General features: G+C 39.7%; 1 protein-coding gene across 3 annotated transcripts in view; it reads left to right on the forward strand.

Annotated features, from left to right (window-relative positions):
• ZC3H6 (zinc finger CCCH-type containing 6) overlaps positions 1-17,200 on the forward strand; it is a 46,770-nt gene that overhangs the window by 1,748 nt on the left and 27,822 nt on the right. For 2 of the 3 annotated variants that reach the window (XM_039872608.1, XM_039872606.1), the window contains exon 2: positions 13,959-14,139. In XM_039872608.1, coding sequence (XP_039728542.1) covers positions 13,959-14,139 — 181 coding nt within the window. Of the gene's footprint in view, positions 1-71; positions 257-13,958; positions 14,140-17,200 lie in introns of those variants that run through there. The other variant, XM_039872607.1, reaches the window with a different exon arrangement.

The following is a 17,200-nucleotide window of genomic DNA, read 5'->3' on the forward strand; positions in this document are numbered from 1 at the left end:
CGCCGGCGGCGAATAGAGACTAGCGCGGCGGCGCCGGCCGCGGCCGCGCGCAGTGTTTGCAGAGAGCCCATCTCTCTGGCGTGGTTGTTAACAGACTGGAAAGTCTGTCTGTGTCGCTCACTAGTAACCGTGAGTTTTTACCGCCTCGTCCCCGCGGCGGGCGGGCGGCCGGGGTCCCGCGCCCCGCAGACCGGCCCGCAGCCCCGCCCCGCTCCTGACCAAACATGACAGACTGTGAACACGCAGGGCGCGGCAGGTCGGAACCTTGTCTGTCTGTGTGTCGGACGAAAGGGCTGGGCGGGGGCGGGCGGGCCCTGCATGACCGAGAAGTCTCCGGGGCCGCCGCGCAGGACGCGCCCGGGGGGCCGGGCCGGCGGCGGGGGGGTGGCCGGCGCCCCTCCAGTCCCGCCCGCCTGCCCCGCCCGCCGCACGTGCGACCCCTGCCCGGGCCGGGGCCGGGCCCGCCGGGACCAGCCGCGAGTCGGTGCTGCCCGGTGTTGTCTGTGGCTGGCACCCTAGCACACTCCTGGAAATAAACACGCTCGGTTTTTTTTTATCTTTTTTTTTTTTTTAAGGAAATTTTTAAGCAACCCCGGAAGGCCATGTATTTGAAATGGCACGTTTCAAAGTTAAAAATGTTAACACAACGACTTCGGCTTTTCCAGCCGGAGGAGCACAGTTTTCCCCTCAAGAGGAAACCACCGATGACCTCGTCTGGCCCGGTTTTCCGAGCACTCTCTGTCGTCGGAACCTGTCCCCCAGAGTCTGATTTTTCTAATTCGGCCGTGCCTGTGGAGGCTCTCGGTTCCGTTAGACGTTTGGGGCGTTCACAGAATTTAAGTTGCGCAGACTGACGTTGGGGCTCGGTTTTTAATTTACAGTCTTGTGCCGCATAGTGACGTTTGGGTCAACAGTGGACCAAATACACAGCAGTAGGCCTATGAGATGACACAGTAATGGAGCTGAAAAATCCCTGTCGCATAGCGATGTCGCGGCAATGTCACAGGCAAGGGTTACTCACGTGTTTGCGGCACTGCGGCCGTAAACACCACTGCCTGCCAGTCCTCTGCAAGTAGGGCACGTGCAGCCCCAGCCGCGGGCGGTACCGTCTGGGCTTGTGTACTCTGGCCTGTGATGGTCGCACTACCACAAAGCGCCTAATGAGACCTTTCTCAGCAAAGTGTCTCGCCGTCACTAAGCAGCACGTGACTGTACATTGATATCTCAATGATTAAGAAAAAGGGAGAGCTATCCCTCACTGAAATGACTAGAATCCATTGTGTCTGATTCTTATGTAGAATACTTAAAAACCTGGAATCTGGCAATTACTCCTTCGGGAATGAAAGAAGTCAAAAGTGTACGTTGTGCCCTAGGTGGTGTACAGGTTGCGAAAGGCCTTCCTGTGGGGTGATGTGATCTGCTTTTGGGAGAGCATTCCAAACCCAGAAGCAAATCGAGGACATCACAGAAATTTGAAATATATAAATATCTGGCAACCTTGAAAAGGATAAAAATAGTCCAACTTTAAAAGTACATCGCCAGAAGGCAAATTAATTAAACTTGTAGTAGTTTTTAGAACGCAAAAAGAAAAAAACTTAAAAATTGAGTACATAGGCTTACACTTGAAACATTTTTCACAGTTTTTAAAAATATTATTAAAATGAGAAAATTCTTGGAATGGGTTAAATGATGAGAAGTTTCCCATTCTGAATCTCCATGGGCAAACCGATGATGGGGTTTTGCTAATGCAGCCTAAAGTTAATTCTTTTATATGGTGAAGGGGAATGTGTTCTCTTCACAGAGCACTTCAGTATGTGGATTATGTATTTTATGTAGGAAAGAAGCCATATTGCCAAATTCAGGTACTGAAATTATTTTGCTAGTAAGGAACTGTGATGCCAGACTTTAAAAAGAATTAGAAATTTTAAAATAGAGAATTAGAAAAAGTTTTAAAGAAGTCTTTGGAAGATATATTAACAGCTTAGTAGGAACTAAAGATTAAGTAGTAGTGATATTTAGTCTTTTTATTAGGACTAAAAATATTTTCTAGTAATTTCTAAAACAAAAAGGTTAGCTCCAGCTTAACTTATTCAACTGTTAAGTGGCAGTATTATTCTGAGGCAAAAAGAGGCGGTTTATCTTTTTCACACCTTTTTTTGTCAACTAACATGAAACTACATCAAAAACAAAGTGAACTAGGAGTCAAGAGAAATAGCTCCAGCTTTGGTGCCACTTAGCTTTGCAAACTTGAGCAAGCTAGTTTCTTCATTGATTAGAGAGTTCTACAATAATTTTTCAAGTTCTACAAGATCAGTGGTTCTCTGTCTCTGGGGAGATTTTAAAAAGTGTTAATGTCATTTCCATGTCTAAGCCTCATCTTGGGTTTAAAAGATTTTTAAAGGCTCCTTGAGTAATTCTAATATGTGCCAATTTGAGAACCACTGTACTAGTTCAATGTTTTCCAACCTTAGCCAATCATCAGAAACACTTTCAGGAATGAAGATTTTTGTCCTGCCCAAAGCAACTGAATCACAATCTCTAGGGGAGAATTGTGGTAATCTGTATTTTTAATAGGCTCCCTGGGTGAATAAGAAGTTTTGGGGGAAAATGGACTAATCTTTGGAAATCTCACATACTCTGTGCTTCCGTGTTATAGTTATTTTATACTGTAATAAAACTTTCTGTGAATTAGGTGATGAACATGTATGAATTGTGTGTGGAGCTAGGCGTTGTCCCAAGGATTTTTTTTTTTTTCTGACATTCCTGAAAATTAAGGTATACTGTGAGTGCAGGAAGAAAGTTAAATCTGATTTTTATTTACAACTGCTTTGGTTATGCAAATTACAATGTTACTGTTATATTTTACATACGAATGAGATTCTAAATGTAAATGGAAAGTCACAGAATGCACATTTCTCCTTTTTAACAAATGTTTTCTTGCACATGTTTTATATGGTGAACATTTTGCACAAGATGTGTTTGCCAAATGACTTAGCTTTTTAAAAAAATACCCATTTGGTGTACTTTCCTCTAAATATATTCATGCCTAGAGTGAAAACAATGTGTTTTTGTAAAGTGTTATTAATATGAAAATACTTGTAAATAAATGTGTGCATATGCATAGTGTTAGCAGAGGCCTTTGCCTAGGACCTTAGAAATAAACAATAGAGATGGAGAAGGAGTTGGGAGACATGGAAGGGAGATAAAATTCTTGTCCTTTTCATTCATTCAGTTCTTCCCTCTAGTCCAGTTCTCTTAGGCACAGCTCCAGCCCCCTAGCTTTATATTGCAACTGGATGCTGACCCAGTTAAAACTCACAAAGACCTCTTAAAGGCTAAGTACTCTGAGTCCCTGCTTTGGGGTGGGATCTGTGGTAGAGTCAGAAAAATAATTATGCGTTCAAGTAACTATTGCATAATTTTCTGAAATATGCTGAAGGTGAAAAGCTTTACAAGGGCCCACACTGGGGAAAACAATAGTTTTAACAGGAACAACTTAAGAGCTTAGGATTCTTGGTCATTAATTGATAGGAGGTACGGATGTCCCTTTGGGGAGAGATTACTCACCCTGTGCCCCTTGCGAACAGCCTTCCTACCTCCTTCCCCTCCTCTCCCTGCTTTTCTTCTCATGCGAAACAAGAACACCCCAGCTAGTCAGAACGGTGGGGGTTTGTATGTCCCAGTCCTCACAGAACGATGGAGAGACCTTGCTAAGACTACCTGAGAGAATCTGGAGGGTGAGGATGGAGGAGAGGCTCACACTCCTCATTTGTGGCAAGGCTCTCATTTGGTGCACACATGAAGCCCACAAGGTAGGGTAGCACCCCAGCACCCCATGCGCAAAACTTGTCTAAGAACCCCCACATAGAGCCGAGTCAGGACGCTGCACCCTTGTCACTGCATGGGGTCCATGTAGGGACACACTGCAGTGGGTGCCAGTCCCATCACTTGAATTATTAGCGTGGTGTGCACTGGCAGTCTAAGAGGCCCGCGTTCTGGATAAAACCAAGGTTCCGAGCCTAGGTGTTCCTCTAACTTGGTTAATGCTCTTCTCTTCTTCATGATTATTTGTCTTACTTATGAAATCAGATAGTTGAACTAGATTATTCTCTATCTCCCTTCCCACTTTAGTAAGTAAGTAGTTTTAACTTAAAAATTTGCAGATTCCTTTTCTCACATTGGAAGTCACTTGATGCTCTATACAGTATCTGTTGTGTAAATTAGTGTGTTTACTGAAGTAAATGCCTTCCCTCCCTGGGCCACGAATTAATTTTATCCTTAATTGTGGTAAAATGCGGGTAACAGATTGACCATCTTAACCACTTTCAGTGCAGGATGCACTCACATGCAGCCAGTCGCCAGAACTCAATTCACCTTGCAAATCTGAAACTATCATTAACTTATTTTTGATTACCAAGTCTGTTAATTTATTAAAACTATCAAAGTGAGTTTTTCTTTAGCAAAAAAATCTCGAGTTATACATCACATTCAGGTTTGATGTTGGAAAGCACTTTGACTCTTAGGAGGATGTTTTCCTAACCCTGGATAAGCAAATATTTTCATTCACTTTTAAATTGTTCTTTAAATTTTCATTCAGCAGACTTCTGTGCCTATCAGTGTGGTGAGTGCTGGGAAACAGATCTGAATGCATCACTGAACTGTTCTCCAGGATCTTACGATCCAGATGGAGTAGCAGGTTGATAAATACATAGTGATAGCTCCAGGTGTAATGGACATGTGAACCAAATGCATTGGTGACACAGATGGGACATTCAGGGCCATTATGGAATAGTGAGGCCTAGAGAAGAGTAAATTTGGCCAAGCCAACACAGAATCCTATGAGAAGCATGAAGAAATGAGATGGTGTGGTAGACGCAGGGACAGTAAAGGTGTTTGCATAAGGTGCGTGTCCAGCATGTTTCAGGGACTGAGGAAAGCTTTCAATGAGTTAGAGCGCTCGCCTTGAAGGATGGAAAAATCTCATCTAAGCTTTTTAACTAGGAGAATGATCAGATGCATACCTGGGGGCTGGGAGAAGGGACTACTGAAAGAGCGGTCAGTGGAAGGAAGGGGGGGACAAGTTAGGGTGCTTTCTGCCACTTTATTAAATGGTGAGCACCTAATACTTAATATGTATTCTGGCTTTGGGGAAGATAGCAGCAAAGAAAATAATCCTTCGCCTAATGGAGCTTACATTTTCTTTGGAGAGAGAGACAGTAAACATGAAAAACAAATGTATTAGGTGATGACAAAGGAGAAAGGGAGATGGGACATCCTATGGATATGGGGAGGGAGAGTATTTCTACTTGTAGCAGGGTGTTTAGGGAAGCACTTCATGAAAAAGTAACATCTGAGCAAAGCCCCAAAACAAGGGAGCAGTCCAGGCCAGGACCTCGGGGGCGGAGCATTCCAGAGAATGTGAACAAGGTGGAAAAATTCAGGAGCCAGGAATGAGCCTCATGTCATTAAATGGAAAGCGAGGGAGCAGTGTAGCCTTGCTGTGGAGAATTAGCAAGGTGAGAGCAGCAAGAGATGAGGCTGGATGAGCAAACGGGTGATCACAAGGGACTCGTAGCCATCCTGAGGAAGCTGGGTTTCACTGAGTGGGATGGGAGCCACTGGAGGAGGAGTCACATGGTAGTAGTAAGGGTGGCAGGGGGAGCTGTAGTGGTAATCTGAGTGACAGGTGATGATGGATTAGGCCAGGGAGGTGGGAATGGTTGGATTTGGGATATGGTTTGTGGTAAAACCAATTGGATTTGCTGCTGGATGGATGTGGATCATGAGAGAAGGCAATGAATCAAAGCTACTGTAAAAGTCTAGAGACTAGGTAATGAGCACCTCATGAAAGCATTAGCAATGCGAGAGCAGACAAGTCAAAGTTCATGAGATGTTTCTTAGAGTTGACAGAACTGGAAATAAAGATTGAAGAGTTTTCAGCAGAGATGTTTGTTGAAGTGACGTGATCACCCAGGCATGTGTAGTAGACCTCAAAGAAGACAAATTTTCTAGAAGCCAAGAAGAGAAATCTTCAAGGAAGGGATGAACACAGAGCAGGTAAAGGAAAGTAAGGGTTGAAAATCGGCTACAGGATATACTAAACTAGGACATTTAAAAATCTTAATGAAAGAATGCTGCAGGATTTGCAAACAGGTGGCCTTCAGGCCTACCATCTGCCCACCTTGTGGTTCCTGACAGGATGTTTAAAAATATTTGTATTTGAAGGCCATCAAGATTGACTCGAGTTCTCCACCCTCCACAGCCCTAGCCTTCACACTTTTCTGTGCAAACTCAGCACCCAGGGGCTGCTACACTCCATAGAGGACCTGCCTGCTGACAGGAATTTGAGTTTGTGGCCTCTTGTTACACAACGGAGTTATGTTTTCACCTGGATGAACTGGCTGGCAATCTGGCTACCAAAAAGCTTCAGAGAGATGGTGGTGACCTTGAGTCCACTAGGTCAGGCTCTAGGCCAAGGCCGCTAGCATATTCTTTTGTGCATAGATGCCTCCTGGAACTGCACATCTCAGTGGCCCTGCTTTAGATTTTCAGATTCGGAAGCTGATCAGACGATGTTAATTCATGCTCAAAAGTAATAAAAATGGCTAACATTTATTTAGTGGTTACTATGAGACAGGCTTTGTTTTAAGTGCTTCACATGAATTATTCCACTTAATCTTCACAGCAACCCTAGGACATATTCCCCATTTTTAAAAATGAAGAAACACACTGAGAAATGTATAACTTTTCCAAGGTCACAGAGTAAATCAACGGGAACTCAAATATCTGACTCCAGAGCCCACACTTTTATCAGCTGACAAACATCCCCATCACAAGAGAATGTGAGAATGTGTATGTGTGTGTCAAAATGCCAGCTGGGTCATGTTAAATGAGCATTAGCTGTCTGCATCAGGGAATATATTCTCTCCATGTACAATGATAGCTGGAAAACCAAATCATCAAAGGTTGCCAAGGGAATAAGAGCATGGAATTGGGACTAGGGAGCTGGTTATAATGACCGTAATGTTAAATGGCATCAGGCTCCAATAACGTGATTTTCCATCCCACGGTATGTCTGCCAAGCAGACACTTGCATCCATCTGCCTTACAGGGTATCCTCTCTCCTGGGCAGTGCTTCCATGGCACTGGCACACTTTCTTCCACATCTCCTTTTCTGTCACTTGCATTGCTAACCAACTCTCCTTTCTGATAGATCATTTTCTTCCATTGCATATTAATATCTTAAATTTAGTCATCTTTTACTTGGTCCTGTGTGCTTGACTTCCTGATAATCTCTGTTCTGGTTCGTCTTGTTTCAGTTTTATGGCTGAGCTTTCTGAGGGCATTCTCGTTTCCAGTATCGGTTTTGAGGTGTTTGGGCCCTGGGAGGTACTACTTGACTGCCAATGCCATGTGCGGACCCAGATAGTAGTCATTGCGTGGCCTTGACTACCGATTATTTCAATAGGTTGTTACTGCCTTTGGCAAAGTGTGACCTTCCCCTGTTGGAAAATTATTTTGTATGTGTATTTTTTGCTTTGCTCTGTTTTTAATGCGAGTCCATGGCTTAACATTAATACTTCAAATGAACGGTCTTAATACCTAAATTTTCATAAATCATAGCCACATTCTTGAATAGCAAACACATGACCAAAGCAAATCCCAAAAAGTTTTCAAAGGGAGTCCTAAGTTAATTATCATTAAAATTATAGCATGAAACCATATGAAAATCAGTAACAATATTTATAAAAAGCAGTAGAAAAATAACCTAGGTTTAGAACTCATGATACTCGATATTTTACATATATTGCTCTTTATAATTCACATACTTTAGTTCATTTGGTCCATATAGATGGAACAGATGCTAACATCTTCATTTTGTAGTTTAGGAAACATATGCAGAGGGTAAATAACTTGTCCAGGGTGACTCAGCAGCTGAGTCAGAATCAGTCTATCTCACGGTGTTTGGTTTCCAGACTCTCCATGATAGTACATCTGGTATCAGTTGCTGGATTGGGTTTTGGGCACTTAAAAGGCTTTGGGCAGGTTTTTTTGAGATATTACTTCATCATAAGCAATTTCATCCTAGTTCTTCATTAATTTACCTTATATGACAAAGCATTTTTCTAAATCTTAAAACATTAAAATTTATAAAGAATATTAATTTTTCACATATTTTAAGAGAATTTAAAATAAATCTAACGTAGATCTGCAGATTTTTTAGCTATGAAATACACAAGTTTCAACCCGTCAAGGAAATTCGTTGAAAATGCATAGAGATCACAAAAGCCAATACCTCTTTTGCTTGAAGTTTCCTTGATTATGGCAGTTGACAATAAAATGTTGTCAGACCACTGTTACTTGTGCGTGGGGTTGAGTTCTTCATAGCTTCTACCCTTTGGCCCATAAAGGAGGTTGCAGGTCAATTTTTACATCCTTGGAGTACATAGGAGTCTATATTTAAGAATTACATTTTGGGTAAGCTAATGAAAATGCAAATGAATAATGCATTTAAATAAGAAATCCCTACATATTTTGGCTGTATAAATATATCCAAACATGTTAAAGGTCCAAGTGTGAAAACCAATATTTGACCAAACCTAGGGCTGAAACCAGTATCATCATCCTATAGTAAATACCTGGAATATGTGAATTAATCTGAAGTATTATTCTTAAAATTATTATAATTTATTTTTAGAAATTTTAGTGGTCTAATTTAAAGAACAGGATATTAATTATAGGGCAGCCACGGTAATTTCCAGCCCTGCCTGTGGCTGGCTCGCCCCTGCAGTTGCTGTGGTACATGCACACGATAGGTGCTGAGCAGGATCACTTTTAGCTGAGATCAGCGGAAGACAAGATATTGAGTGGGGAACCTTTTTTTCCCTCTAACATTTTCTTTTTTATATATTTTTAAAATATGTGGAGCAAAGATGATTGATTATGTTGCACACAACTTTGGAGTTTTCTCATGAAATCTTGAGGTAGCAAAGTTAACATACATTCTGTTTTTAATTCATACACAACAGATGTGCATTCCCAAATAGGATTTTTTTTCTTGAAAAGTTAATGGGATTAAATAATTAAAAATTAAACATCATCTTTACAGGTCATTTTGTTGAATGTTATGAGTACTAGTGTGCCAAATAATAATTGAACAAAGTTAGAATTACACCATAAAATTTTTCTTATTTTTATTTTTTGCTTTTAAAAATTTGTCAGCTCAGAAAGGATATAATATTCTTACTAAAGTCATCAACTAACTCATTCTGTTAACTTAATATTACTCTATTTGGCTAATTGAGAACTTTATTTTCTTCATAAAGTAGCCTTTATAATCACCATTAATTGCAACAGTTTTCTATTGCATTACTGTACATTCGTACTTCATCTAATTGATAAAATTTTAATATATAAAGCACACAAGAGAGTCTTATTCTAAGTCGTACCTTGGAAAATGAATATGCAGATACTAACAGTAAATTTAAATGATGTGGCATTATTTTTTATGATCTTGTTACATAGATTGGATAATGCTAACCTAACGATCATTCATCCCTGGTCATGCAGGAACACCAGAAATGACTTGAAGCTGGCCAAGGCACAATGAAGAAACATGCTTTTGCTTGATAGTTACACCAAAGCCTAGTTTTGGAAACTTTTCAAAAATAATACTCCCATCACACTTTCCAAATCCTGGAGCCCTGGTACCTCATATTATGGTTATTCTTCTATCAGTAATTTGGGATATTGAACACTTAACAGACCAAGTGTCCTTTTTGGCTATTACTGGGTCAAAGGCAGTTTCACGTGGCTCAGTGTAGGCTCCTCCAATGAGACTTTTTCAACTTTTGTTTTGACATCATGATTTCTAGAAGATTGCTTTCTGGCTTTCATATTCAAAGGGTATTTTATTTGCTGGGTTTTATTTCTGTTGAATTTTTAGCTTGTCTAGTCTATACTAGAGAGCCTAAATCCAGAGGATGAACTGAAACGAAATGAAAGTAAGTGAATTTTAGCTTAGTGAGATATCCCAGATAGTAAATGAAATATAAAAAGATAATTTTTAAAAGTCTTAAGAAAAACTATGGCAAGCAAATTCACAGTTTTGTCATGTAATGGTCTCTGCTTATGGCATAAAAGAAGTTTGAGGGATGGAGTGCTTTCATGATGTCAAACATACAAGTTTAAGGATATATTTTTAAATTCTTAATTTCATAGGTTAATATACAGCAGCACCTCTTCTGTCTGGCATTGGATAGGGGCAGGGAATTAAACATGAACAGATACTTTATCTGAAACCAATTTTATTGTAAATATTTGTAAAGGAACTCTAAATACATGGCATGCTTTCCCGTCTTACTGAATAGTTGTGATTTATCCTTTTCTAAGTTATTGTGGGACATCGTGAATACTTATTGTCACCCTAGTCACTGAACACTCATGTTGTTGCATTCAGGAGACTTTGGAAGTATGGGAGCTTCTGCACACACCACGGTTGTGTTGCTTGATGATAGGATAAATAGAAGTGCCCTCAGGAGCACTTCTCTCTTCCTTTCCCCTTTTCCCCATTAGGCACAGTTTTTCACTGCTATTCTCCAATGGAAAATAAGGGAAATTTTTCTTAGAACTCATGCTTCTTGGATTTATAACCTTCCCAATTTTGGTGACGGTACCTGTAGTCTAGAGTACCCATTTTATGCAAATATATCTGTTTCAGATAAATCACAAGAGGAGAGGAAACGAGGGTTGTCTGCTGGGCACAGTGCTAAGTGGGCACCTAGCCTTGTCCCACTTAGTCCTCAGCTCTGCATGGTAGACTGGCCCATCCCATCTTGAGGACGAGACTGAGTGTGAGGGGTGAGATGCTTTGTCCAGCCTACAGAGGCAGTGTGAGGCTGAGAGGCAGGACTGGAACCCTAGTCTACTTCCTGTCTCTGGATTTGCCTGAGAGAGAAAATCTCGTAAAAATAATTTTATTAACTGGACATTTATTTACCTGTCCACAAACATACATGTGACTCTTCCAAAAGACATAATCACTCCATTATTTTTACGTGAATAAAAGTCATCCATATATAATTGACTGAGGAACTTCTCTTTTTGATTTACTGAATTTTAAAAATTATATTGGGGTTAGTAAACAAAACAGCTTTAAAGATAGTGTTGAGCTAGTTCAAAACCTAGAGAATGCCAGCACCCTTAATTACTTCTATCTGTTCTTCTGTTTTTGATTTTTCACAGAGCTCAATGAGCAGCTGACACATCAGCAGATGCTCTGTTAAGGAAGCTGTATTTTATTTTGGTGACAGAAAGAGACTTACAATCCAGTTTTCTTCCTGTCTAGTCTCCTTCTCTTTCCTTTTATGTCATACAGGCTTTCCACGTGTGCCCAAAGCATTTGGAAGATGTTTAGAGAAGTATAGATCGTTGTTCCTTATTTCCATGTTCTCTCCCATTTTGTAACCGCACATTAAATTGACATGTTTAAATTTTTTATTGTATGAATGCTGAAATAATAGGCTAAGAGAGAAGAAAGAAAACTTTTAAAAACTTTCAGTTTTATGTTGAATAACAAATGTAAATGTCCCATATTTCACAGCGAAGGCCTTTATTGTGAAGTAGGCCATAAATTCTAGGCAGCATTTTTAGCTTGAGTACTTTGTGTATTTAAATAGCTCTAGTCAAAGTACTGAATAAGAATTAGTGGTTTCCAGATATAAAAATGCTTTAAGGAGCTCAAGTTGGAGGAGAAGTGGTAAAAATGAACACTGGTAGAGTTTTGTTGTTTGTATTTTAAATTTTACTGTGGTGTGAATATAGATAATGGAGCACACAGTTCTTAAATGTGCAACTTGACGAATTTTTACATATGCTGTGTATCTACAGCAATCACCACACAGATAATACACAGAGTATCTCGACACCTAGGAGGCTCCTCTGTACACCATTTGTCAGTTACAGCTCTCCAAGAGGTCATCACTACCCTGACTTAGATCACCATGGAGTTGTGGCACCTACCAACAGAACCTAATAGTAGTCACTTGTGGCTGGCTTCTTTTACTTGTAATTGTATCTGTGAGATTCATTCCTATTGTGTATAGTGGTACTTTTTTTTCTTGTTGTTGTTCTATAGTATTCCATTATATAAATAAGGCACAACTTAATTATCCAGTCATTTGTTTATGGAGCTTTGAGTTGTTTGTAGTCTTTGAAACATATAGTTTTCTTAGCCTAAAGCCACTGAGAACATTCTTATACTTATTTTTTGGAATATATGTACTCATTTTTCTTGGGTCATAAGGTTTTATAATATTATAAAAATTAACAGTTTTTTTTAATTAAAACAGCCAGAATGCCAAGCCCGCCTCCCCAGAAATTTTTAAGTTCACATAAGCACATAGGTACCTCTTTGATTGTATAATAGAGACAGGGAAATAACATTGACATCACAGCCACTTCTGCAGTGGTGAGGGTTAGGTCACACATTCAGTCCTTCGGTCAACAGCAAGCGCCATGCCAGTGACTGGAGATGAAACAGTGACAGCCACATACCCGGCTTTCCCCAGCCAGTGAGCAAGTCATTCGAACACAATGTGTAGAGTGCAGCGATGAAATGAGACTTATCAGGGTGAACTCAGGACAGGGCACCCCACCTAAACCAGGGTAGTCAGTGGAGGCATCCTGGAGGAAGTGACATCTGTACTGGGTCCTAAAGATTGAATGGGATCGGTCAGGAGAAGGGGGGGTGTATGGAGAGGTGCAGGGCAACGAGAGTCTTTAAGGTGTCCTTCAGGCTTGGCAATGAAGACACTGAGTGGCCTGGCAAGCAAGGGCTTGATTCTGAAGGCCTTTTCGCAATATCTGGGAGTTTTGACATCCTCCTCGGGTCAGAAGCAAGTTGTCCATACCTTTTTATCACAGGAAACTTCAAACACGCGTAGAGAGAGTAGTAACATGAGCCCTCATTTACGCATCCTGCCATCCTGCAATTACCAGCTCCTCCATCCCCCATGCATTGTTGAAGCGATTGTGAGACATCAAATCACCATTGAAGACTTGTAGCAATTTGGGTGCTTCTCACTTACTTCCAGTCACACAAAGATATTTGTCTTTCTGCACCATCTACTATTTGTAGTTTGCATTTTTTTCAAACAGTATGGAAGCAGGATTAAATGTTAAAATTATTTTATGTATTTGTTTTCCCACGTAGATCAGTTGGTTAATTTGCACTCAAAAATACTATTAATGAACATTTTGGCTCCTACAACTATAAAAATGTCATAATCAATAAAAGGTTTGTTTCAGGGATTTGGCCTCCATAATAGCCAAGATACGAGTATTTGGAAAGTAGAATTAGATTTATGGTTTTACTATGAGTATTTTTTACAGATTCAAGTTGAGAAATTTACTATTTTGGTTTTGTGGCTAAGGTTTTGTTACCTACCTCTTGAAATGTTTTTGCTTATTGAGAATTAATGTAGATTGCTTTTATGACTATTATAGCTGTCTGCGGGCCCCTAAATTAAACACGTCTTCCTGTAGTTAAGAGTATTTGCTTCCTAGGTGTTTTAGTTTCCCTTTTTTAAAAGGCATTTCAGTGGACAGTAACTGCTGTAGCACGTTGGGATAGAACTACACTCGTGCATTCGTTTTGTGAGAACCAGTAATCTTAATTCCAGTCAGGTTGGAAACCTTTGGCCACTGAGACTGGTTCTTGCATTTTTGAAGGGCTGTTTTTAAAGAAGAGGAGAATTTGTGATAAAAACCATATGTGGCCTGCACATTTGAAATACTTACTTTCTGGCCCTTTCTTTACAGAAAATGTTTGCCAATCCTGATCTAAATCAGTATAATTTAAAATTCTTGGTGCACGCTTTTTTTCTTTTGGAAATACTTCTATAAGATCTGATTTGGAATTAACATTTGAAAATCAAAATTTTCATTGTCTTCTACAGAGAAGATGGTGAATTAGAAGATGGTGAAATAGATGATGCAGGATTCGAAGAAACACAAGAACAGGAGGCAAAACAGAATGAGAAGCAGAAAAATGAGAAAGCCTACAGAAAGTCAAGAAAAAAACACAAGAAAGAAAGAGAGAAGAAAAAATCCAAAAGGCGGAAACGTGAGAAACACAAGGTCAGTCAGAATCTACTTCTTAGTCTTTTGCTAAATTTTTATGAAACATAAAAAACAAAAATTAGAAATTATAAATCATTGCCTATTTTCTTACAAAACATATAGATTAGATCTTTTTATTTATATGATTAGTAAATTCTCTGAACATGAAGATTATGCAGATTATCTTAAGGATTCAAAAAATAAGCAAGGTAGCTTTTAATGCGAATTAAAATGTCTTTAATTGATGATAGCTTGTAGGATGCTGAAGCTTAAAGGAAAAAAAGTTTCATTCTCTGCAGGTACTGATTAATGCCATTGACATTGTCCATTCATTCATTCACTCACTGGCTTGCTGTGGAGGTCTCTGCTGTGTGCTGGGGGTTATAGTAATGAGTGAAACAGTCTCTGCTCTTACAGAGGTTACATTGAAAAGGGAAGGAGAGAGACAGTAAACAAATGCAAAGCAAGTGCTATCGAGAAAATAGCAGGGTGCTGGACAGATAGTGTGGGTTCAGGAGGAGAAGAAAGGAAGCCTGTGCTGACAGAACTCAGGGGAGGTTGGCAGGTGGTGGGGTAGTTTTTGAAATTCCCTGAATTTCCGCCATAGAGACAGAGCAATTAGCATAGCAAAGTGCAAAATTCATTGGCAACACCTACAAAAAGAAAAAGTAAGGCATTATCCCCACATATGTCAGAAGAACAAATGGATAAGACCAAACCACAGACAGCAACTGTGAAATGGAGCTGAGGAAAGGTAAAGGAGCTTCCCGAAAACAGATTGCCAAAAGGTGTTCGTCTCAGATGGCAGAGTCCCCAGTGAACACGGACAACCTTTGGGCCCAACTGAGAACAGCAGTGGAAGCTGGGGATGCTTCTCCAGTCCTAGTTCACAGGTAAGCATAAGGAGACCACGTTAAGCTGGATGGTGCTGCAACAGAATGGGCCTCATGGACACCTAACGCTTATCACCCAATCTCTTTCTGGGCACAGAGCCCCACTCCCAAGACATGACTGCTGGGAGCAGAATCTGAACTGAGAGGACAAGTGTGCCAGGGCCAAGGAAAGAAATGGCCAGATGAGAATGGGGACAGAAGCAGGGGTGCTGCATCTCAGGGTGTGTGTTTTAGGGCTTCAAGCCAATTGCAGAAGACACACCCCTGGGGAAGCGACGCTATGAAAGCTTCCTGTCCCCTTCCTCTTTTCACACCTGAGCACAGGTGAGACCATGATCACATTTCATGGAAGTTGTTATTATAAAAAGAGAATAATGAAGAGAATAATAATCTTCTAGAGAAGAAAAACTGTCCACAAAACATGAAAAACTTAATATTTCAAAATGATTTAAAAATTTAACAAAATGGTAGAGACTGTGATCAAACAGCATAAATAGAATTGGGGGGAAAGTTATTTGGTTATCTAGGAAAAAAGATCAAGTCCCTTATTAAGAAAAGAAAACCAGATTTATATAACAAATTTCAATATACCATTTTATGCCAGAATATAATGTAAGCCAAAGATTATATACAGCTGAATGCTGACCTTCAAATAGAAAGTCTTCAGAAACACTACCTATAGTAGAACTCAGGAAATATCGTTATCATGAGCCTTGCCATAGGATCTACTAGAGAACAAATTCAGAAAACCAAAATGACTGAAAAAGAGAGTAATAACACACACGCACGCACACGCACACACACATGTATGTACTTGTAAAACTCAGACTAAATGATTAAACTTCAAATTATTATCCTGGGAATGAAAGAGACAAAGTAGAAGAGGTTACTGCCTTTTTTCAATATTGGTTCTATTAATAAACAAATAGTATTCAAAGAAAGGACAAGGACTCAGGTTATTGGGAAAAGGCAGTATGAAGGGAATAATTGAAACAAAAGCACAAATCTTTCTAAATACCAAAAGATATACCCCCCCCAACAATGCAAAATTCAACTGTAAGCTATGCACAAGAGAAAGATTTTAAAAATAGGTAAAGCTATACCAGGCAAATGCAAAGCTATGCACAAGAGAAAGATTTTAAAAATAGGTAAAGCTATACCAGGCAAATGCAAAGAGAAAGCAGAAATCACAGTGTTGATATCTGAAAAAAATTTAGGTCATAAAGGCATTGAGAGAAACAAAGAAGGACGTTTTATAATGTTAAAGCTTACAATTCACAATGAAGATATCAATTATTAATATTTTACATCTCCCCAAACATAACTTTCATCAAGGAGGAACTGTAGGAACTACGAGAAGAAACAGGAACACATGAATAACAGGAAATGCACCAGAATATCTGTGTTAACCTAAAAAGGTAATCAAGTGATGGAAAAGTGGTGAGGATATTAAGGAAGTATTATAAATGTGTAGGGAGCTCTGAACGCTGAGAACACACTGCCCTCTCAAGTTTACTTGGAATATCCGTAAAGACAAACTGTGTCGTAGGGCACAAAGAAACTCCAGTTAATTTGATGGAGTAGAAGTAACAAAGAATAACATTAAACCGCAATGCAATGAGACTAGACGTTAGTAACAGTCAAAAAATGAAAGTGCCTTTCCGTTTTATGATTCACACTGTTGCTGTGACTCGCCTGTGGAACATTAGGGAAACAGATTAAAACTGCAGAATTTCATGAAAGTAATGATAATAAAACCTTGACATATAAGTATCTATGAAATATAGCAAAAGCGATTATCAGAAGAGAAATTATAGAATTATAGTATTAAAAGCTAGAAAATAGCAAAGTGAGACAAAAGAAATGGAAGGACTCAATAAACTTACAAGCAGAACTTAATGAATTAGAATGAAAAAAGTTTTTTTTTTTTAAAAAAAGATCAACAACATATATGAATCACTGGCCAAACAAATCAAGAAGAAAAAGGAAAATAAAAAATAAAATTAGATGTTTTGAGGCTAAGAACTTTGAGAACCGTCCCATCCTGGCTCCTTTTTGTAACAGCCTTGCCGTAATTTATCCACCTTCCCTCCAGGGCAGGTACTTTCGACATTGCACTTGGAGATCCTGACCCCAAGCATCTGGTTCATCTCACAATCTCTGCTTTCCGTGTTTCTGCATGTAAC

The sequence above is a fragment of the Pteropus medius genome, unplaced genomic scaffold (assembly GCF_902729225.1).
Source record: "Pteropus medius unplaced genomic scaffold, Ma_sr-lr_union100, whole genome shotgun sequence".
Taxonomy (NCBI): Eukaryota; Metazoa; Chordata; class Mammalia; order Chiroptera; family Pteropodidae; genus Pteropus; species Pteropus medius.